The sequence below is a fragment of the Salvelinus alpinus genome, chromosome 11, assembly GCF_045679555.1.
Source record: "Salvelinus alpinus chromosome 11, SLU_Salpinus.1, whole genome shotgun sequence".
NCBI lineage: Eukaryota > Metazoa > Chordata > Actinopteri > Salmoniformes > Salmonidae > Salvelinus > Salvelinus alpinus.
Genome location: NC_092096.1, coordinates 74,786,322 through 74,811,258, shown reverse-complemented (window position 1 = coordinate 74,811,258; position 24,937 = coordinate 74,786,322). Strand labels below are relative to the sequence as shown.

Here is a 24,937-nt window from a genome sequence, read left to right as displayed (position 1 = left end):
CCTGGTCTATATAGTAGTAGATCATATGTAGTGGTGATGGACCCTGGTCTATATAGTAGATAATATGTAGTGGTGATGGACCCTGGTCTATATAGTAGTAGATCATATGTAGTGGTGATGGACCCTGGTCTATATAGTAGTAGATCATATGTAGTGGTGTTGGACCCTGGTCTATATAGTAGATCATATGTAGTGGTGATGGACCCTGGTCTATATAGTAGTAGATCATATGTAGTGGTGATGGACCCTGGTCTTTATAGTAGATCATATGTAGTGGTGATGGACCCTGGTCTATATAGTAGTAGATCATATGTAGTGGTGATGGACCCTGGTCTATATAGTAGATCATATGTAGTGGTGATGGACCCTGGTCTATATAGTAGTAGATCATATGTAGTGGTGATGGACCCTGGTCTATATAGTAGTAGATCATATGTAGTGGTGATGGACCCTGGTCTATATAGTAGATCATATGTAGTGGTGATGGACCCTGGTCTATATAGTAGATCATATGTAGTGGTGATGGACCCTGGTCTATATAGTAGTAGATCATATGTAGTGGTGATGGACCCTGGTCTATATAGTAGTAGATCATATGTAGTGGTGATGGACCCTGGTCTATATAGTAGATCATATGTAGTGGTGATGGACCCTGGTCTATATAGTAGTAGATCATATGTAGTGGTGATGGACCCTGGTCTATATAGTAGATCATATGTAGTGGTGATGGACCCTGGTCTATATAGTAGATCATATGTAGTGGTGATGGACCCTGGTCTATATAGTAGTAGATCATATGTAGTGGTGATGGACCCTGGTCTATATAGTAGATCATATGTAGTGGTGATGGACCCTGGTCTATATAGTAGATCATATGTAGTGGTGATGGACCCTGGTCTATATAGTAGATCATATGTAGTGGTGATGGACCCTGGTCTATATAGTAGATCATATGTAGTGGTGATGGACCCTGGTCTATATAGTAGATCATATGTAGTGGTGATGGACCCTGGTCTATATAGTAGATCATATGTAGTGGTGATGGACCCTGGTCTATATAGTAGATCATATGTAGTGGTGATGGACCCTGGTCTATATAGTAGATCATATGTAGTGGTGATGGATCCTGGTCTATATAGTAGATCATATGTAGTGGTGATGGACCCTGGTCTATATAGTAGATCATATGTAGTGGTGATGGACCCTGGTCTATATAGTAGTAGATCATATGTAGTGATGATGGACCCTGGTCTATATAGTAGATCATATGTAGTGGTAATGGACCCTGGTCTATATAGTAGTAGATCATATGTAGTGGTGATGGACCCTGGTCTATATAGTAGATCATATGTAGTGGTAATGGACCCTGGTCTATATAGTAGTAGATCATATGTAGTGGTGATGGACCCTGGTCTATATAGTAGATCATATGTAGTGGTGATGGACCCTGGTCTATATAGTAGATCATATGTAGTGGTGATGGACCCTGGTCTATATAGTAGATCATATGTAGTGGTGATGGACCCTGGTCTATATAGTAGTAGATCATATGTAGTGGTGATGGACCCTGGTCTATATAGTAGATCATATGTAGTGGTGATGGACCCTGGTCTATATAGTAGATCATATGTAATGGTGATGGACCCTGGTCTATATAGTAGATCATATGTAGTGGTGATGGACCCTGGTCTATATAGTAGATCATATGTAGTGGTGATGGACCCTGGTCTATATAGTAGATCATATGTAGTGGTGATGGATCCTGGTCTATATAGTAGATCATATGTAGTGGTGATGGACCCTGGTCTATATAGTAGATCATATGTAGTGGTGATGGACCCTGGTCTATATAGTAGTAGATCATATGTAGTGGTGATGGACCCTGGTCTATATAGTAGATCATATGTAGTGGTAATGGACCCTGGTCTATATAGTAGTAGATCATATGTAGTGGTGATGGACCCTGGTCTATATAGTAGATCATATGTAGTGGTAATGGACCCTGGTCTATATAGTAGTAGATCATATGTAGTGGTGATGGACCCTGGTCTATATAGTAGATCATATGTAGTGGTGATGGACCCTGGTCTATATAGTAGATCATATGTAGTGGTGATGGACCCTGGTCTATATAGTAGATCATATGTAGTGGTGATGGACCCTGGTCTATATAGTAGTAGATCATATGTAGTGGTGATGGACCCTGGTCTATATAGTAGATCATATGTAGTGGTGATGGACCCTGGTCTATATAGTAGATCATATGTAATGGTGATGGACCCTGGTCTATATAGTAGATCATATGTAGTGGTGATGGACCCTGGTCTATATAGTAGTAGATCATACGTAGTGGTGATGGACCCTGGTCTATATAGTAGATCATATGTAGTGGTGATGGACCCTGGTCTATATAGTAGTAGATCATATGTAGTGGTGATGGACCCTGGTCTATATAGTAGTAGATCATATGTAGTGGTGATGGACCCTGGTCTATATAGTAGATCATATGTAGTGGTGATGGACCCTGGTCTATATAGTAGATCATATGTAGTGGTGATGGACCCTGGTCTATATAGTAGTAGATCATATGTAGTGGTGATGGACCCTGGTCTATATAGTAGATCATATGTAGTGGTGATGGACCCTGGTCTATATAGTAGATCATATGTAGTGGTGATGGACCCTGGTCTATATAGTAGTAGATCATATGTAGTGGTGATGGACCCTGGTCTATATAGTAGATCATATGTAGTGGTGATGGACCCTGGTCTATATAGTAGATCATATGTAATGGTGATGGACCCTGGTCTATATAGTAGATCATATGTAGTGGTGATGGACCCTGGTCTATATAGTAGTAGATCATATGTAATGGTGATGGACCCTGGTCTATATAGTAGATCATATGTAGTGGTGATGGACCCTGGTCTATATAGTAGTAGATCATATGTAATGGTGATGGACCCTGGTCTATATAGTAGATCATATGTAGTGGTGATGGACCCTGGTCTATATAGTAGTAGATCATATGTAATGGTGATGGACCCTGGTCTATATAGTAGATCATATGTAGTGGTGATTGACACTTGTCTAAATAGATCACTACATTTTGTTTTATTTTTTAAATATTTAACCCGGTAATTTGACTGAGAAAACATTCTCATTTACATCAACGACCTGGGGAATTGTTACTGGGAGAGAAGGGGGGTGGGGGATGTAAGAGCCAATTGGAACCATTAACACACAGAAATAGTCAGTGATGTAGATCAGAGCAGCAGTACACAAGAACAGGAGAGCACCACTTTAAATTTGGTTTTGTTTTATTTCCCACGTTACGTCAAAACAGTCACTCGTAACAGGGGACGTCGGGAGGGAGGGAGGGAGGGAGGGACGTCGGGAGGGAGGGATGGAGGGAGGGATGGAGGGAGGGATGGAGGGAGGGAGGGAGGGAGGGATGAAAGGGCCGAAGATAAAAAACATAAAAAGTGGAATTTCGTCTTCTTCTGACCCCTGACCCCAAGAGGAGGGTAGACAGTCAGCCGTGATAGATTAAAGGAGGAGATGGAAGGAGGACGGAGGGTTTAGTTGATTTTGGGGTGACGGTAGTCCTTGCCGGCGAACTTGGCCTTGTCTCCAAGCTCCTCTTCAATCCTGAAGGACATAGAAGTCAGGGGTTAGAGGTCAGGATCGTTCATCTTTGCAACATAAAATCTTGTCCAGCAGTTTGAATTGAACACATCTGGTCTATATATATCTATATATCTATATATATCTATATATCTATATATCTATATATATATCTATATATCTATATATATATCTATATATCTATATATATATCTATATATCTATATCTATATCTATATATCTATATCTATATCTATCTATATCTATATCTATCTATATCTATATCTATATCTATATATATATATATATCTGGTATACACTACAGTAGTCAGTCAGGGTGCAGTAGCTGGTGTATTCCTGTAGGGGTCAGTGTATTATAAGGCTCCAGTATATTAACTGAGTCAGGGTGCAGTAGCTGGTGTATTCCTGTAGGGGTCAGTGTATTATAAGGCTCAGTATATTAACTGAGTCAGGGTGCAGTAGCTGGTGTATTCCTGTAGGGGTCAGTCTACCATAAGGCTCCAGTATATTAACCGAGTCAGGGTGCAGTAGCTGGTGTATTCCTGTAGGGGCAGTGTATTATAAGGCTCCAGTATATTAACTGAGTCAGGGTGCAGTAGCTGGTGTATTCCTGTAGGGGCAGTGTATTATAAGGCTATGGTATTAACTAGGGTTAGTATAACTGACCTCATCAGCTGGTTGTATTTGGCCAGACGTTCTGATCTACAGGGGGCCCCAGTCTTGATCTGTCCAGTGCAGAGTCCGACCACCAGGTCAGCGATAAAAGTGTCCTCTGTCTCTCCGGAACGATGAGACACCATCACACCCCATCCGTTAGACTGGGCCAGCTTACACCTGTAAGAATAATACAAAATCATTATTTCAACTTCTAAACTACTTTTCATAACGGAAAGAAATCTCAAAGCAAAAAATGAACTAAAACTATATAATGAGAAGCCTAGTCGCTACTACACCTGTTACACATAAGAGATGGTCAATTTGGCCCTGTAATATAGTGCCTGAGGTGCAGGGCCCTGTAATATAGTGCCTATAGCGCAGCTCCAGCAGGGGGCCCTGTAATATAGTGCCTATAGCGCAGCTCCAGCAGGGGGCCCTGTAATATAGTGCCTGAGCGGCAGCTCCAGCAGGGGGCCCTGTAATATAGTGCCTGAGGCGCAGCTCCAGCAGGGGGCCCTGTAATATAGTGCCTGAACCGCAGCTCCAGCAGGGGGCCTTGTAATATAGTGCCTGAGGCGCAGCTCCAGCAGGGGGCCCTGTAATATAGTGCCTGAGGCGCAGCTCCAGCAGGGGGCCCTGTAATATAGTGCCTATAGCGCAGCTCCAGCAGTGGGCCCTGTAATATAGTGCCTGAACCGCAGCTCCAGCAGGGGGCCCTGTAATATAGTGCCTGAGGCGCAGCTCCAGCAGGGGGCCCTGTAATATAGTCCCTGTGGTGCAGCTCCAGCAGGGGGCCCTGTAATATAGTGCCTGTGGTGCAGCTCCAGCAGTGGGCCCTGTAATATAGTGCCTGAACCGCAGCTCCAGCAGGGGGCCCTGTAATATAGTGCCTATAGCGCAGCTCCAGCAGGGGGCCCTGTAATATAGTGCCTATAGCGCAGCTCCAGCAGGGGGCCCTGTAATATAGTGCCTATAGCGCAGCTCCAGCAGGGGGCCCTGTAATATAGTGCCTGAGGCGCAGCTCCAGCAGGGGGCCCTGTAATATAGTGCCTGAGGCGCAGCTCCAGCTGGGGGCCCTGTAATATAGTGCCTGAGGCGCAGCTCCAGCAGGGGGCCCTGTAATATAGTCCCTGTGGTGCAGCTCCAGCAGGGGGCCCTGTAATATAGTGTCTGTAGCAAAGCTCCAGCAGGGTCCCTGTAATATAGTCCCTGTGTTGCAGCTCCAACAGGAGACACTCTAGCTTAGTCCCTGTGGTGCAGCTCTAAGAGGGGGCCCTATACTTACGCCTTGATGGACTCTGTGACGGAGCCGATCTGGTTGACCTTCAGGAGCAGGCAGTTACAGGCCTTCTTCTCCACAGCCTGCTGGATACGCTTGGGGTTGGTTACGGTCAGATCATCTCCCACCACCTATAGAATAACATACCGATTGGTTAACGTATACACTGAGTGTACAAAAGTGCTGAACAAATAGTTATATCAACTACTCACTCATTAATGGCTTGCCTTTATCCGCTCATCGTTCCCTTATGCCATCGTTTGTACATCTCATATTGCTTATCTAGGTCTATCTCATTAGTATCTTATTCAGTGGTAATGTTTTGCTGCCAGACAAGGCTCCTCTGATAACCAGGTGTAACAGTGGTAATGTTTTGCTGCCAGACAAGGCTCCTCTGATAACCAGGTGTAACAGTGGTAATGTTTTGCTGCCAGACAAGGCTCCTCTGATAACCAGGTGTAACAGTGGTAATGTTTTGCTGTCAGACAAGGCTCCTCTGATAACCAGGTGTAACAGTGGTAATGTTTTGCTGCCAGACAAGGCTCCTCTGATAACCAGGTGTAACAGTGGTAATGTTTTGCTGCCAGACAAGGCTCCTCTGATAACCAGGTGTAACAGTGGTAATGTTTCACTGCCAGACAAGGCTCCTCTGATAACCAGGTGTAGCAGTGGTAATGTTTTGCTGCCAGACAAGGCTTCGCTGATAACCAGGTGTAACAGTGGTAATGTTTTGCTGCCAGACAAGGCTCCGCTGATAACCAGGTGTAACAGTGGTAATGTTTTGCTGCCAGACAAGGCTCCGCTGATAACCAGGTGTAACAGTGGTAATGTTTTGCTGCCAGACAAGGCTCCTCTGATAACCAGGTGTAACAGTGGTAATGTTTTGCTGCCAGACAAGGCTCCGCTGATAACCAGGTGTAACAGTGGTAATGTTTTGCTGCCAGACAAGGCTCCTCTGATAACCAGGTGTAACAGTGGTAATGTTTCACTGCATGGTGCTGAAAATAAAGCTCTGTCGTTGGGACAGCTTTATGTAGGCCCTAACAGTTTGTGGGCACCGTTTGTCACCGTTACAGTGCAATTAATGTATAGTTTAGTGTTGTGTAGTGGCTTTGCTGGCATGCATCAAAAAAATCTTGGTTTGCTCACCAAGATTTTCATGCGAAAATTGCCACTTCGGCCAGCTATCTAAACTTGTAGTAAGCATGGTCGAATTACCGACCGGGGTGAGGCCCATTGATCAGTTAATTTATTAGAAACTGCAAACATTTGCCTGAACCCTGTGCCAAAGTGTGTAGAACTGCAGGAACTGTGATGTAAAACAGAACATTTTTCTCTCCGCCCCATTGCAAAATGTGTAGAACTGTTTTGTATTGGCTGTCACCATGGGTTACGCTAAAATGTTAGACCCCTACAGATATAGGAACACACAGAGTTAGACCCCTATAGATATAGGAACACACAGAGTTAGACCCCTATAGATATAGGAGCACACAGTGTTAGACCCCTATAGATACAGGGACACACAGTGTTAGACCCCTATAGATACAGGGACACACAGTGTTAGACCCCTATAGATATAGGGACACACAGTGTTAGACCCCTATAGAAATAGGAACACACAGAGTTAGACCCCTATAGATATAGGAACACAGAGTTAGACCCCTATAGATATAGGGACACACAGAGTTAAACCCCTATAGATATAGGAACACACCGAGTTAGACCCCTATAGATATAGGGACACACAGAGTTAAACCCCTATAGATACAATGTTAGACCCCTATAGATACAGGAACACACAGAGTTAGACCCCTATAGATATAGGAACACACCGAGTTAAACCCCTATAGATATAGGGACACACCGAGTTAGACCCCTATAGATACAGGAACACACAGAGTTAGACCCCTATAGATACAGGAACACACAGAGTTAAACCCCTATAGATACAGTGTTAGACCCCTATAGATACAGGAACACACAGAGTTAGACCCCTATAGATACAGGAACACACAGAGTTAAACCCCTATAGATACAGTGTTAGACCCCTATAGATATAGGAACACACCGAGTTAGACCCCTATAGATACAGGAACACACAGAGTTAAACCCCTATAGATACAGTGTTAGACCCCTATAGATACAGGAACACACAGAGTTAAACCCATATAGATACAGTTTTAGACCCCTATAGATACAGGAACACACAGAGTTAAACCCCTATAGATATAGGAACACACAGAGTTAAACCCCTATAGATACAGGAACACACAGAGTTAAACCCCTATAGATACAGTGTTAGACCCCTATAGATACAGGAACACACAGAGTTAGACCCCTATAGATACAGAGTTAGACCCCTATAGATATAGGAACACACAGAGTTAAACCCCTATAGATACAGGAACACACAGAGTTAGACCCCTATAGATACAGAGTTAGACCCCTATAGATATAGGAACACACAGAGTTAAACCCCTATAGATACAGGAACACACAGAGTTAGACCCCTATAGATACAGTGTTAGACCCCTATAGATACAGGAACACACAGAGTTAAACCCCTATAGATACAGAGTTAAACCCCTATAGATACAGAGTTAAACCCCTATAGATACAGGAACACACCGGGTTAGACCCCTATAGATACAGGAACACACAGAGTTAAACCCCTATAGATACAGTGTTAGACCCCTATAGATACAGGAACACACAGAGTTAAACCCCTATAGATACAGTGTTAGACCCCTATAGATACAGGAACACACAGAGTTAAACCCCTATAGATATAGGAACACACAGAGTTAAACCCCTATAGATACAGGAACACACAGAGTTAAACCCCTATAGATATAGGAACACACAGAGTTAAACCCCTATAGATACAGGAACACACAGAGTTAAACCCCTATAGATACAGGAACACACAGAGTTAGACCCCTATAGATACAGTGTTAGACCCCTATAGATACAGGAACACACAGTGTTAGACCCCTATAGATATAGGGACACACAGAGTTAGACCCCTATAGATATAGGAACACACAGAGTTAAACCCCTATAGATACAGAGTTAAACCCCTATAGATACAGAGTTAAACCCCTATAGATACAGAGTTAAACCCCTATAGATACAGAGTTAAACCCCTATAGATATAGGAACACACAGAGTTAAACCCCTATAGATACAGAGTTAGACCCCTATAGATACAGAGTTAGACCCCTATAGATACAGGAAGAGCTGAAGATAAACAAACTGGACCCACCTGGATGTCGACGGCGGCGGTGAACTTTGACCATGCCGCCCAATCATCCTGATCGAAGGGATCCTCAATGGACTGGACTGGAGAGGACCGAAGGAGTTAGCGAGGAAGGGTGTATATACAGTGTGTGTGTGCCTGTGTTTCTCTACATACCGGGATATCCCTTGATGAAGCTCTTGTACAGATCTCCCAGCTGATCCCCGGTGATGTACCTGGCAGGGTCGTCAGGTGACTTGAAGTCCAGGTCGTACTTTCCTGCCTTGTAGAACTCCGAGGCAGCCACGTCCATGCCGATGATGATCTTGTCTGGGTAGCCGGCCTTCTCAATGGCTGACTTCAGGAGCTCCAGAGCTGGAGGGAGAAGAAAGGGTTAAAGTATCACACCTCCGCCAGGGGGCCCTTTATAATAGTCCCCGTGGTGCAGCTCCACAAGGGTGCCCTATAGTAATAGTCCCTGTGGTGCAGCTCCACAAGGGGGTTCCTATAGTAATAGTCCCTGTGGTGCAGGTCCACCAGGGAAAGGATGCCACCACGTATAGTAATAGTCCCTGTGGTGCAGCTCCACCAGGGAAAGGATGCCACCACGTATAGTAATAGTCCCTGTGGTGCAGCTCCACCAGGGAAAGGATGCCACCACGTATAGTAATAGTCCCTGTGGTGCAGCTCCACCAGGGAAAGGATGCCACCACGTATAGTAATAGTCCCTGTGGTGCAGGTCCACCAGGGAAAGGATGCCACCACGTATAGTAATAGTCCCTGTGGTGCAGCTCCACAAGGGTGCCCTATAGTAATAGTCCCTGTGGTGCAGCTCCACAAGGGTGCCCTATAGTAATAGTCCCTGTGGTGCAGCTCCACAAGGGAAAGGATGCCACCACGTATAGTAATAGTCCCTGTGGTGCAGGTCCACCAGGGGGCCCTATAAGCTCTTACCCTCGTTGTTCTCCAGGATGTTGGGTGCGAAGCCGCCCTCATCTCCTACGTTGGTGGCATCCTTTCCGTACTTGGCCTTGATCACGTTCTTCAGGTTGTGGTAAACCTCAGCTCCGATCCTCATGGCCTCGTGGAAGTTAGCCGCTCCGATGGGCAGGATCATGAACTCCTGCATGGCCAGCTTGTTACCAGCATGGCTACCACCGTTGATCACGTTGAAGGCCTGGAGAGAGGGCAGGCAAGCAGACGTATTTTATTTAGGAAATGTCATTTCTAGTTTGATATGCTACCCATTCTATTTATTTTTCATTTCCAAAGCTGACAATATACTGTACATCAAGTATTAAGGTAGTAAATATGAAGGCATATGTACTCACAGGGCAGGGGAAAGAGTTAAAAGGTTAAAGGTTTACTCACGGGGCAGGGCAGGATGACGTCCTTGTGTCCGGCCAGGTCAGCGATGTGACGGTACAGGGGCACTCCCTTCTCTGCTGCTCCTGCCTTGCAGACCGCCAGAGACACACCCAGGATGGCATTGGCTCCAAACTTAGCTGCAGGAGGGGGAGAGGCATGAGGCAGGGGGTGTGAGGGAGGCAAGAGGGAGGGGGAGGCAGGAAAGAGAGGGGGGCAGGAAGAGGCAGGAGGGTGCGGGGGCAGGTGGGAGGGGGGCAGGAGGAGGCAGGAAGGAGAGGGGGCAGGTGGGAGGGGGGCAGGAAGAGGCAGGAGGGTGAGGGGGCAGGTGGGAGGGGGGCAGGAAGAGGCAGGAGGATGGGGGGGGGCAGGAAGAGGCAGGAGGGTGAGGGGGGGCAGGAAAGAGAGGGGGGCAGGAAGAGGCAGGAGGGTGAGGGGGCAGGTGGGAGGGGGGCAGGAAGAGGCAGGAGGGTGGGAGGGGGCAGGAAGAGGCAGGAGGGTGAAGGGGGGCAGGAAAGAGAGGGGGGCAGGAAGAGGCAGGAGGGTGAGGGGGCAGGAAGCAGGAGGGTGAGGGGGCAGGTGGAAGGGGAGGAGACTGTGTGAATATGCATACTGCTAAGAGTTTACTTTGACAGTGTAAAGCCTCATTTAATTTGAACAACAGGATGCTCCCGTCTGCACGGACTCTACGCGTCAGCAGGACACTTTTCCTAGGAGATGCGTGGACGCAGACAAGGAATCCTGTGCTGATGGGACGTTCGATAGAAGCAGAAGGTTTACATTGGGCTTAAGTGCTCGAAATTTGAATGTCAATTAAGACGAAGGAGAAGAGACATACACTTGTTCTCAGTTCCGTCCAACTCCAGCATGAATTTGTCGATCTTCTCCTGGTCAACAACACTGAACTTCTTCTCAATCAGTTTGGCAGCGATGTCCTTGTTTACATGGTCCACAGCTTTAATGGTACCTTTAGAGAGATAGAACAGACTGTTAGAGCACAGAGAAACCGATCAGTCTACTGCCTTAATGATACCTTTAAAGATATTAAAGAGATAGAACAGACTGTTAGAGCACAGAGGAACCGATCAGTCTACTGCCTTAATGATACCTTTAAAGATATTAAAGAGATAGAACACACTGTTAGATCACAGAGATACAGATCAGTCTACTCCAGGGATGATCAAACCTGACTCTATAGTCCAGTACCTCTAGTCCAGTACCTACAGTCCAGTACCTCTAGTCCAGTACCTCTACTCTATAGTCCAGTACCTCTAGTCTATAGTCCAGTACCTCTAGTCTATAGTCCAGTACCTCTACTCTATAGTCCAGTACCTCTACTCTATAGTCCAGTACCTCTAGTCTATAGTCCAGTACCTCTAGTCCAGTACCTCTACTCTATAGTCCAGTACCTCTAGTCCAGTACCTCTACTCTATAGTCCAGTACCTCTAGTCTATAGTCCAGTACCTCTAGTCTATAGTCCAGTACCTCTAGTCTATAGTCCAGTACCTCTAGTCCAGTACCTCTAGTCTATAGTCCAGTACCTCTAGTCTATAGTCCAGTACCTCTAGTCCAGTACCTCTACTCTATAGTTCAGTACCTCTAGTCCAGTACCTCTACTCTATAGTCCAGTACCTCTAGTCTATAGTCCAGTACCTCTAGTCCAGTACCTCTACTCTATAGTCCAGTACCTCTAGTCTATAGTCCAGTACCTCTAGTCCAGTACCTCTACTCTATAGTCCAGTACCTCTAGTCCAGTACCTCTACTCTATAGTCCAGTACCTCTAGTCTATAGTCCAGTACCTCTACTCTATAGTCCAGTACCTCTACTCTATAGTCCAGTACCTCTAGTCCAGTACCTCTAGTCTATAGTCCAGTACCTCTACTCTATAGTCCAGTACCTCTACTCTATAGTCCAGTACCTCTAGTCCAGTACCTCTAGTCTATAGTCCAGTACCTCTACTCTATAGTCCAGTACCTCTACTCTATAGTCCAGTACCTCTACTCTATAGTCCAGTACCTCTAGTCTATAGTCCAGTACCTCTAGTCTATAGTCCAGTACCTCTAGTCCAGTACCTCTAGTCCAGTACCTCTACTCTATAGTCCAGTACCTCTACTCTATAGTCCAGTACCTCTAGTCTATAGTCCAGTACCTCTAGTCCAGTACCTCTAGTCCAGTACCTCTACCCTCTAGTCCAGTACCTCTACTCTATAGTCCAGTACCTCTACTCTATAGTCCAGTACCTCTACTCTATAGTCCAGTACCTCTACTCTATAGTCCAGTACCTAAAAACCAGCCCCGTCGCGAACCACAATGTCTTGCTCCCAGACAAACTAAACAACTTCTTTGCTCGCTTTGAGGACAATACAGGTACCTCTAGTCCAGTACCTCTACCCTCTAGTCCAGTACCTCTACCCTCTAGTCCAGTACCTCTACTCTATAGTCCAGTACCTCTACCCTCTAGTCTAGTACCTCTACTCTATAGTCCAGTACCTCTACCCTCTAGTCCAGTACCTGTACCCTCTAGTCTAGTACCTCTACCCTCTAGTCTAGTACCTCTACCCTCTAGTCTAGTACCTCTACCCTCTAGTCCAGTACCTCTACCCTCTAGTCCAGTACCTCTACCCTCTAGTCTAGTACCTCTACCCTCTAGTCTAGTACCTCTACCCTCTAGTCCAGTACCTCTACCCTCTAGTCCAGTACCTCTACCCTCTAGTCTAGTACCTCTACCCTCTAGTCTAGTACCTCTACCCTCTAGTCCAGTACCTCTACCCTCTAGTCCAGTACCTCTAGTCCAGTACCTCTACCCTCTAGTCCAGTACCTCTACCCTCTAGTCCAGTACCTCTACCCTCTAGTCTAGTACCTCTACCCTCTAGTCTAGTACCTCTACCCTCTAGTCCAGTACCTCTACCCTCTAGTCCAGTACCTCTACCCTCTAGTCTAGTACCTGTACCCTCTAGTCTAGTACCTGTACCCTCTAGTCCAGTACCTCTACCCTCTAGTCCAGTACCTCTACCCTCTAGTCCAGTACCTCTACCCTCTAGTCTAGTACCTCTACCCTCTAGTCCAGTACCTCTAGTCCAGTACCTCTACCCTCTAGTCCAGTACCTCTAGTCCAGTACCTCTACCCTCTAGTCTAGTACCTCTACCCTATAGTCCAGTACCTGTACCCTCTAGTCCAGTACCTGTACCCTCTAGTCCAGTACCTCTACCCTCTAGTCCAGTACCTCTACCCTCTAGTCTAGTACCTCTACCCTCTAGTCTAGTACCTCTACCCTCTAGTCTAGTACCGCACCAGGTGACTGCAATTAACTAGCAGGTAGAAATTAAAATCAGAAGTGGAACTGGACTTATGGTCTAGATTTGAGTATCTCCCATCCAGATCAACAGATCCCAGAGACTTAGATCAGACCAGGTCAACAGATCCCAGAGACGTAGCTCAGACCAGATCAACAGATCCCAGAGACTTAGATCAGACCAGATCAACAGATCCCAGAGACTTAGATCAGACCAGGTCAACAGATCCCAGAGACTTAGATCAGACCAGGTCAACAGATGCCAGAGACTTAGATCAGACCAGGTCAACAGATCCCAGAGACTTAGATCAGACCAGGTCAACAGATCCCAGAGACTTAGATCAGACCAGGTCAACAGATCCCAGAGAGGTAGCTCAGACCAGGTCAACAGATCCCAGCGAGGTAGATCAGACCAGATCAACAGATCCCAGAGAGGCAGATCAGACCATATCAACAGATCCCAGATCAGACCAGATAAACAGATCCCAGAGAGACATAACTCACCTTTTCCCAGATAGCGTGACTTGTCTCCATCTCTCAGCTCCAGAGCCTCATGGACACCAGTAGAGGCACCGCTGGGCACGGCTGCCCTGAAACGGCCTGAACACACAGAGAGGTTAAACTGCTGGGTCGGTGAACAACATTGTGGTACAGTGTATGTATGGACACTTGTATGTAAACATTGTGTGCACCTTTGGCGGTGTAGAGGTCCACCTCCACGGTGGGGTTTCCTCTGGAGTCGAGGATCTCCCGGGCATGGATCTTAGTGATAGACATCCTGACTAGAGAGGAGCGATAGAAAGAGATGAGGGGGAGAGAGTGAGAGAAAGATAGGAGGGGACAGGGGGAAGGAGAGATAGAGAGAGATAGTAGGGGACAGGGAGAAGGAGAGATATAGGAGGGAACAGGGGGGAGAAGGAGAGATATAGGAGGGAACAGGGGGGAGGAGAGAGAGAAAGATAGGAGGGAATGGGAAAAAATGAATAATCAACTATTATATTGACCTTCAGATTTACTCTGTTGCTGTCAGCCAATCAAAATTCAGGTCAGTCTCCACTCTCCTAGCAATCTGTACTGTAGTCGGTATGTACACCTCTGTGTGTGACCACTGTGTGTGTTAAATTAGCTACTGTGTGGGTAGCTTAGCCACTGTGTAGGTTGCTTAGCTACTGTGTAGGTAGCTTAGCCACTGTGTAGGTAGCTTAGCTACTGTGTAGGTAGCTTAGCCACTGTGTAGGTAGCTTAGCCACTGTGTGGGTAGCTTAGCCACTGTGTGGGTAGCTTAGCTACTGTGTAGGTTGCTTAGCTACTGTGTAGGTAGCTTAGCCACTGTGTGGGTAGCTTAGCCACTGTGTGGGTAGCTTAGCCACTGTGTGGGTAGCTTAGCCACTGTGTAGGTAGCTTAGCCACTGTGTAGGTAGCTTAGCCACTGTGTAGGTAGTTTAGCCACTGTGTGTGTGTGACCTGACTTAGCCAGGTAGCTTAGCCACTGTGTGGGTAGCTTAGCCACTGTGTGGGTAGCTTAGCCACTGTGTGGGTAGCTTAGCCACTGTGTGGGTAGCTTGGCCACTGTGTGGGTAGCTTAGCCACTGTGTGGGTAGCTTAGCCACTGTGTGGGTAGCTTAGCCACTGTGTGGGTAGCTTAGCCACTGTGTGGGTAGCTTAGCCACTGTGTGGGTAGCTTGGCCACTGTGTGGGTAGCTTCATGTCTGCATCACAGTGGAATCTGTCCCACTCTCCACACTGTGCTTCCTCCTACAAGCATCACACACAGCTAGCCTATCAGAGAGCAGTGAGGTCACAGGAGTATGGTTACCTGGTTACGTAGGTTAGTGTAGTATGGTTACCTGGTTACGTTCAGTGTGTGTGTGTGTGTGTGTGTGTGTGTGTGTGTGTGTGTGTGTGTGTGTGTGTGTGTGTGTGTGTGTGTGTGTGTGTGTGTGTGTGTGTGTGTGTGTGTGTGTGTGTGTGTATACGTGCTGAGCTAAATGTGTTGTTAGCAGTGTGTTAAGAGGTCTAGAGCCTGTTTAATCTCTAACCTTTTAATTTGACCTTTCTGTAGATTCACTAGAGGCTACAGTGTGACCTTTCACTCGATGTTATTGTTGGCCATGGCATTACTGTATTACAGTACGCAATACAGTGTGTCTATTAATACACACACACCGGCCCTCCCCCACACACTCAACATTCAGAACATTTGAGATTACATTTCCTATCTGGTTCTTGAGTTATCTTTTATGTCTGTCTAACTCTCTCCCTGAGACTCTGCCTCTCTCCCTGAGACTCTGCCTCTCTCCCCGAGACTCTGCCTCTCTCCCCGAGACTCTGCCTCTCTCCCCGAGACTCTGCCTCTCTCCCTCAGACTCTGCCTCTCTCCCTGAGACTCTGCCTCTCTCCCTGAGACTCTGCCTCTCTCCCTCTCTCCCTGAGACTCTGCCTCTCTCCCTGAGACTCTGCCTCTCTCCCTGAGACTCTGCCTCTCTCCCTGAGACTCTGCCTCTCTCCCTGAGACTCTGCCTCTCTCCCTCTCTCCCTGAGACTCTGCCTCTCTCCCTGAGACTCTGCCTCTCTCCCTCTCTCCCTGAGACTCTGCCTCTCTCCCCGAGACTCTGCCTCTCTCCCCGAGACTCTGCCTCTCTCCCTCAGACTCTGCCTCTCTCCCTGAGACTCTGCCTCTCTCCCTGAGACTCTGCCTCTCTCCCTGAGACTCTGCCTCTCTCCCTGAGACTCTGCCTCTCTCCCTCTCTCCCTGAGACTCTGCCTCTCTCCCTGAGACTCTGCCTCTCTCCCTCTCTCCCTGAGACTCTCCCTCTCTCCCTGAGACTCTGCCTCTCTCCCTGAGACTCTGCCTCTCTCCCTCAGACTCTGCCTCTCTCCCTGAGACTCTGCCTCTCTCCCTGAGACTCTGCCTCTCTCCCTGAGACTCTGCCTCTCTCCCTGAGACTCTGCCTCTCTCCCTGAGACTCTGCCTCTCTCCCTGAGACTCTCCCTCTCTCCCTGAGACTCTGCCTCTCTCCCTGAGACTCTGCCTCTCTCCCTGAGACTCTGCCTCTCTCACTCTCTCCCTGAGACTCTGCCTCTCTCCCTGAGACTCTGCCTCTCTCCCTCAGACTCTGCCTCTCTCCCTGAGACTCTCCCTCTCTCCCTGAGACTCTGCCTCTCTCCCTGAGACTCTGCCTCTCTCCCTGAGACTCTGCCTCTCTCCCTGAGACTCTGCCTCTCTCCCTGAGACTCTCCCTCTCTCCCTGAGACTCTGCCTCTCTCCCTGAGACTCTGCCTCTCTCCCTGAGACTCTGCCTCTCTCCCTCTCTCCCTGAGACTCCCCTTATATGACTGAGAGACAACCTTCTCATTCTGTTTGTCCTCATCAACATTTTAAAGCAATATCCTAGAGCAACATTAAGATGTTATATATTTATTCTTTTTTATTTTTTTATACTGGTCTGTTGTTTTAGCTACACTAGGTATGTCCACATCACCATTAAAACCCACATCCCAAATCTCTTCTAAATGTACCTGATCTTCATTCATTCTACACACAAACCTGTTGCACAACACACCATTCACCCTGTTGCTTTGAGAGGACTGGGTTGCTAGTAGAGACTGTACTACACTCTAAAAACAAAAGTGCAACCTGGAACCAAAATAGGTTCTTTGGCTGTTCCCATAGGAGAAACTAGGGCTGTGTTCTTTGGCTGTTCCCATAGGAGAAACTAGGGCTGTGTTCTTTGGCTGTTCCCATAGGAGAAACTAGGGCTGTGTTCTTTGGCTGTTCCCATAGGAGAAACTAGGGCTGTGTTCTTTGGCTGTTCCCATAGGAGAAACTAGGGCTGTGTTCTTTGGCTGTTCCCATAGGAGAAACTAGGGCTGTGTTCTTTGGCTGTTCCCATAGGAGAAACTAGGGCTGTGTTCTTTGGCTGTTCCCATAGGAGAAACTAGGGCTGTGTTCTTTGGCTGTTCCCATAGGAGAAACTAGGGCTGTGTTCTTTGGCTGTTCCCATAGGAGAAACTAGGGCTGTGTTCTTTGGCTGTTTCCATAGGAGAAACTAGGGCTGTTGAAATTGTAAAAATGTTATTTTTCCATATATCGATACATCCTATGTGTTTTAATCAAATCAACTATATGCACTGAGATTGTCTGATGCTTTAAGCACACCGTTTGATTAAATAATGAAGACACACAAATGACTAGAGGCAGTCCAACCGCAATTGATTTGATTGTGCCGAGCCTGGCTCAGACTTGCTGCGCTGTGTTAAAAAGAAAGACAGCTAGTAACTGTGTTACTAGCACCCGTTCTGCCTGTCCTCCGTGCTGCAGCTAGTGACTGTGTTACTAGCACCCGTTCTGCCTGTCCTCCGTGCTGCAGCTAGTGACTGTGTTACTAGCACCCGTTCTGCCTGTCCTCCGTGCTACAGCTAGTGACTGTGTTACTAGCACCCATTCTCCCTGTCCTCCGTGCTACAGCTAGTGACTGTGTTACTAGCACCCATTCTCCCTGTCCTCCGTGCTACAGCTAGTGACTGTGTTACTAGCACCCATTCTCCCTGTCCTCCGTGCTACAGCTAGTGACTGTGTTACTAGCACCCATTCTCCCTGTCCTCCGTGCTACAGCTAGTGACTGTGTTACTAGCACCCATTCTCCCTGTCCTCCGTGCTGCAGCTAGTGACTGTGTTACTAGCACCCGTTCTCCCTGTCCTCCGTGCTACAGCTAGTGACTGTGTTACTAGCACCCTTTCTCCCTGTCCTCCGTGCTGCAGCTAGTGACTGTGTTACTAGCACCCATTCTCCCTGTCCTCCGTGCTGCAGCTAGTGACTGTGTTACTAGCACCCATTCTCCCTGTCCTCCGTGCTGCAGCTAGTGACTGTGTTACTAGCACCCATTCTCCCTGTCCTCCGTGCTACATTGACAACCACAGTAAATCAGTGTGTAATGTTGTCTCTCTCTCCCTGTCCTCCGTGCTGCATTGACAACCACAGTAAATCAGTGTGTAGTGTTGTCTCTCTCTCCATGTCCTCCGTGCTGCATTGACAACCACAGAAAATCAGTGTGTAATGTTGTCTCTCTCTCCCTGTCCTTCGTGCTGCATTGACAACCACAGTAAATCAGTGTGTAGTGTTGTCTCTCTCTCCCTGTCCTCCGTGCTGCATTGACAACCACAGTAAATCAGTGTGTAATGTTGTCTCTCTCTCCCTGTCCTCCGTGCTACATTGACAACCACAGTAAATCAGTGTGTAGTGTTGTCTCTCTCTCCCTGTCCTCCGTGCTACATTGACAACCACAGTAAATCAGTGTGTAGTGTTGTCTCTCTCTCCCTGCTGTGTTAAAAAGAAAGACAGCTAGTGACTGTGTTACTAGCACCTGTTCTGCCTGTCCTCCGTGCTGCAGCTAGTGACTGTGTTACTAGCACCTGTTCTGCCTGTCCTCCGTGCTACAGCTAGTGACTGTGTTACAAGCACCCATTCTCCCTGTCCTCCGTGCTACAGCTAGTGACTGTGTTAGTAGCACCCATTCTCCCTGTCCCATTCTCCCTGTCCTCTACTGCAGAGATAGCCTGCAGAGTTCTGTCTTACTATCCAGGTCTGTGCCCAAACAATTCGAGCTTCTACTTTTAAAAATCCACCTTTCCAGAAACAAGTCTCTCACCGTTGCTGCTTGTTATAGACCCCCCTCAGCCCCAGCTGTGCCCTGGACACCATATGTGAATTGATTGCCACCCAATCTATCTTCAGAGCTCGTGCTGTTAGGTGACCTAAACTGGGACATGCTTAACACCCCAGCCATTCTACAATCTAAGCTTGATGCCCTTAATCTCACACAAATTATCAATGAACCTACCAGGTACGAACCCAAATCCGTAAACACGGGCACCCTCATAGATATCATCCTAACCAACTTGCCCTCCAAATAGACCTCTGCTGTTTTCAACCAAGATCTCAGCGATCACTGCCTCATTGCCTGCATCCGTAATGGGTCAGCGGTCAAACGACCTCCACTCATCACTGTCAAACGCTCCCTAAAACAATTCAGCGAGCAGGCCTTTCTAATCGACCAGGCCCGGTTATCCTGGAAGGATATTGACCTCATCCCACCAGTAGAGGATGCCTGGTTATTCTTTAAAGGTGGCTTCCTCACATTAAATAAGCATGCTCCATTCATTTTTTTTAAACCAGAAACAGATATAGCCCTATATAGTCCCCTTGGTTCTCTCCAGACCTGACTGCCCTTGACCAGCACAAAAACATCCTGTGGCGTTCTACATTATCATCGAATAGCCCCCGTGATGTGTAACTTTTCAGGGAAGTTAGGAACCAATATACACAGGCAGTTAGGACAGCTAAGGCTAGCTTTTTCAAGCAGAAATTTGCATCCTGTAGCACAAACTCAAAAAAGTTTTGGGACACTGTAAAGTCCATGGAGAATAAGAGCACCTCCTCCCAGCTGCCCACTGCACTGAGGCTAGGAAACACTGTCACCACCGATAAATCCACGATAATTGAGAATTTCAATAAGCATTTTTCTACGGCTGGCCATGCTTTCCACCTGGCTACCCCTACCCCGATCAACAGCCCTGCACCCCCCACAGCAACTCGTCCAAACCTCCCCCATTTCTCCTTCACCCAAATCCAGATAGCTGATGTCCTGAAAGAGCTGCAAAATCTGGACCCCTACAAATCAGCCGGGCTAGACAATCTGGACCCTCTCTTTCTAAAATGATCTGCCGAAATTGTTGCAACCCCTATTACTAGCCTGTTCAACCTCTCTTTCGTATCGTCTGAGATTCCCTAAAGACTGGAAAGCTGCCACGGTCATCCCCCTCTTCAAAGGGGGAGACACTCTAGACCCAAACTGCTACAGACCTATATCTATCCTACCCTGCCTTTCTAAGGTCTTCGAAAGCCAAGTTAACAAACAGATTACCGACCATTTCGAATCCCACCGTACCTTCTCCGCTATGCAATCTGGTTTCCGAGCTGGTCATGGGTGCACCTCAGCCACGCTCAAGGTCCTAAACGATATCATAACCGCCATCGATAAGAGACATTACTGTGCAGCCGTATTCATCGACCTGGTCAAGGCTTTCGACTCTGTCAATCACCACATTCTTATCGGCAGACTCAACAGCCTTTGTTTCTCAAATGACTGCCTCGCCTGGTTCACCAACTACTTCTCAGATAGAGTTCAGTGTGTCAAATCGGAGGGCCTGTTGTCTGGACCTCTGGCAGTCTCTATGGGGGTGCCACAGGGTTCAATTCTCGGGCCGACTCTTCTCTGTATACATCAATGATGTCGCTCTTGCTGCTGGTGATTCTCTGATCCACCTCTACGCAGATGACAACATTCTGTATACCTCTGGCCATTCTTTGGACACTGTGTTAACTCATCTCCAGACGAGCTTCAATGCCATACAACTCTCCTTCCGCGGCCTCCAACTGCAAGTAAAACTAAATGCATAATCTTCAACCGATCGCTGCCTGCACCTGCCCGCCCATCCAGCATCACTACTCTGGACGGTTCTGACTTAGAATATGTGGACAACTACAAATACCTAGGTGTCTGGTTAGACTGTAAACTCTCCTTCCAGACTCACATAAAACATCTCCAATCCAAAGTTAAATCTAGAATCGGCTTCCTATTCCGCAACAAAGCCTCCTTTGGCAGCACTCATGCTGCCAAACATACCGTCGTAAAACTGACCATCCTACCGATCTTCGACTTCGGCGACGTCATTTACATTTATATAGTTGGTTCAGAGTTTGTTGTGATATTTCAACCTGCGTGTCCTGATCGAGTCTGGTGTGGATGGACAAAAATCAACATGTGCGCGATGTCGCGTGTGCCTGGTGATGTCAACATGTTAGACTGATGGACTGTGCCATCCCCACAGCCTCCACAATGGATCAGTCCACTCACACAGGCGTCATGATTATCTTTTTTATTTTTTTGCTACTGCTACTAAAAAAAATATTGGTCGACCAGCAGCCTATTGACCAGTAGACTAAATGGGGTCAGCCCTCGGAGAAACTAAATGGGGTCAGCCCTCGGAGAAACTAAATGGGGTCAGCCCTCGGAGAAACTAAATGGGGTCAGCCCTCGGAGAAACTAAATGGGGTCAGCCCTCGGAGAAACTAAATGGGGTCAGCCCTCGGAGAAACTAAATGGGGTCAGCCCTCGGAGAATCTAAATGGGGTCAGCCCTAGGAGAAACTAAATGGGGTCAGCCCTCGGAGAAACTAAATGGGGTCAGCCCTCGGAGAAACTAAATGGGGTCAGCCCTAGGAGAAACTAAATGGGGTCAGCACTCGGAGAAACTAAATGGGGTCAGCCCTCGGAGAAACTAAATGGGGTCAGCCCTCGGAGAAACTAAATGGGGTCAGCACTCGGAGAAACTAAATGGGGTCAGCCCTAGGAGAAACTAAATGGGGTCAGCCCTCGGAGAAACTAAATGGGGTCAGCCCTAGGAGAAACTAAATGGGGTCAGCCCTAGGAGAAACTAAATGGGGTCAGCCCTAGGAGAAACTAAATGGGGTCAGCCCTAGGAGAAACTAAATGGGGTCAGCCCTCGGAGAAACTAAATGGGGTCAGCCCTCGGGGAAACTAAATGGGGTCAGCCATAGGAGAAACTAAATGGGGTCAGCCCTCGGAGAAACTAAATGGGGTCAGCCCTAGGAGAAACTAAATGGGGTCAGCCCTCGGAGAAACTAAATGGGGTCAGCCCTAGGAGAAACTAAATGGGGTCAGCCCTCGGAGAAACTAAATGGGGTCAGCCCTAGGAGAAACTAAATGGGGTCAGCCCTAGGAGAAACTAAATGGGGTCAGCCCTAGGAGAAACTAAATGGGGTCAGCCCTAGGAGAAACTAAATGGGGTCAGCCCTAGGAGAAACTAAATGGGGTCAGCCCTCGGAGAAACTAAATGGGGTCAGCCCTAGGAGAAACTAAATGGGGTCAGCCCTCGAAGAAACTAAATGGGGTCAGCCCTCGGGGAAACTAAATGGGGTCAGCCCTCGGGGAAACTAAATGGGGTCAGCCCTAGGAGAAACTAAATGGGGTCAGCCCTCGGAGAAACTAAATGGGGTCAGCCCTAGGAGAAACTAAATGGGGTCAGCCCTCTGAGAAACTAAATGGGGTCAGCCCTAGGAGAAACTAAATGGGGTCAGCCCTCGGAGAAACTAAATGGGGTCAGCCCTAGGAGAAACTAAATGGGGTCAGCCCTCGGAGAAACTAAATGGGGTCAGCCCTAGGAGAAACTAAATGGGGTCAGCCCTAGGAGAAACTAAATGGGGTCAGCCCTAGGAGAAACTAAATGGGGTCAGCCCTAGGAGAAACTAAATGGGGTCAGCCCTAGGAGAAACTAAATGGGGTCAGCCCTAGGAGAAACTAAACCCCTTTTGGTTCTACATGGAACACTAAAGAGTTCTACCTGGAACCAAAAAGGGTTCTCCTATGGGGACAGCTGCAGAACACTTTGGAACACTTTTGTCTAAGAGTGTAGAGATACAAGAGAGGCTGAAACAACAACATGCACGTCCTTCACACAAAGACAGCACACTGGTCTCCCTCACTCTCCCTGTTAGATGACAGCAGACAACAGTCGTTAAAGGTTCAGCTGCCCAATAACTCCGCCCAACACCAACTGTGACCGGCGAGGAATCAAAGCGAGTGCGTGCTTGGTAACTGCCTGGATACTTACAGAATGTTTGAATAGATTAGATGGTCAGGAGGAAGTATAACGTCACACAGAAATATCAAAAGAGCATCAACTGAACCGGCTAAGCGCCCAACAGTGATTGTGAGACGGACTTTGGCCGGCACTTTATCGGGAGATTGTGTAACAGTGTCCTGCTCCTCCTCCGACGCTATAGGCTACATCCTGCGAACTATCTCTCTTTGTTAGATGTAGCGTAGGCCTGGACTACCATCAAATGCGCTGCAAATGTGGAAGTGAATTAAAGTCATCCCGCTACAATATTTAATTGCATGCTGGTCATAAATGTATATGCCTAAATCAATATTCAGGCTTTACTATACAGGCTGTAGTATAGCTCAGATCCATCTGCAGAGAGTAGCAGTCAAGTTAATTATTTTAGTTTATTCTACGCCTTCAGCTTTGTTGCTTACAACACATTAACTATTAGAGTCCTCAGCTGAAGGTCATCACGTTGCCATTCGTCTACAAACACACAGGAGGAGGTTTGTGTACAAAAACTGAAAAGATGAAAAACGAATTCAATCGCAGACGCATGAGAACTAGGCCTACTACACTGTATGTTTCTAACAGTTGCAGTGTCTAAGAACATATCCCACGGCTTCAATCCCAAACGCTAAAATGAATGTATTCATTGTAGACCTGTTTATAAAGTTTATCAGGTTTATCAGTCATAGAACATAAGCAAACAAAGTTACAAGGCTAGAGTTGAGAATGCCAAAGCAAAAGAAACATTAAATTGACAACTACACAAGTTGGTCTTTCCTGAAGTGTCTATGAATGTGTATGCAGAGCGAATCGAATAACCCAGAAAGCATGGTACCTGAGGGGGGTTGATGCGGCTGGCTGGCTGTCCGACTGTCCTTCTGGAAAGTGACACCCCTGTCCCCCCGCGGGTGCTATATAGACCGCCACTAGCGGCCTGCCGCCCCCATATAAGGACAAGGGCTTAGGGACGGAAGGGAAATTATCAGACACACTCAGAAATGCAGAAACTGAAAAGACGGTAAAATATGTCTCTGAGTTAGTGTTAATGTGTCGAATACATACGTTTCCCTCCAAATTATTAATCAATATATCATATGTTTCTTAGTTTCCCTCCAAATGATTCATCAATATATAATATGTTTCTTAGTTTCTCTCCAAATTATTCATAAATTTATAATATGATCTCTAGTTTCTCTCCAAATTATTCATCAATATATAATATGTTTTCTAGTTTCTCTCTCCAAATGATTCAACAGTATGTAAGAGGATTTGAAGAGCATCACATAATAATTCAGATTACTTTGGAGTTTTATTCTTCAAATTAAAACATGTAGGCCTACTGTTGATTTACAGGGGGGTTCCTATGAACACATGAATCTGACTGAGACAAGGATACAGCTCTACTTTAGGACTGGATACAGCTCTACTTTAGGACTGGATACAGCTCTACTTTAGGACTGGATACAGCTCTACTTTAGGACTGAGACAAGGATACAGCTCTACTTTAGGACTGGATACAGCTCTACTTTAGGACTGAGACATGGATACAGCTCTACTTTAGGACTGGATACAGCTCTACTTTAGGACTGAGACATGGATACAGCTCTACTTTAGGACTGAGACATGGATACAGCTCTACTTTAGGACTGGATACAGCTCTACTTTAGGACTGAGACATGGATACAGCTCTACTTTAGGACTGGATACAGCTCTACTTTAGGACTGGATACAGCTCTACATTAGGACTGGATACAG

At 47.0% G+C, this 24,937-nt stretch overlaps 1 protein-coding gene across 1 annotated transcript; it reads right to left on the bottom strand.

Moving 5' to 3' along the window:
* Window positions 1-3,302: 3,302 nt before the first annotated feature.
* Window positions 3,303-24,117, bottom strand: LOC139534800 (beta-enolase). The gene is made up of 11 exons (XM_071334256.1): window positions 24,018-24,117; window positions 14,179-14,268; window positions 13,991-14,086; window positions 11,029-11,157; window positions 10,197-10,330; window positions 9,780-10,002; window positions 9,003-9,200; window positions 8,853-8,929; window positions 5,591-5,715; window positions 4,315-4,482; window positions 3,303-3,651 (listed from the first exon to the last, which is right to left on the bottom strand). Exons 2-11 carry the CDS (start codon window positions 14,261-14,263, stop codon window positions 3,582-3,584), a joined length of 1,305 nt encoding a protein of 434 aa, XP_071190357.1. The 5' UTR covers window positions 14,264-14,268; window positions 24,018-24,117; the 3' UTR covers window positions 3,303-3,581.
* Between the last annotated feature and the right edge of the window lie 820 nt (window positions 24,118-24,937).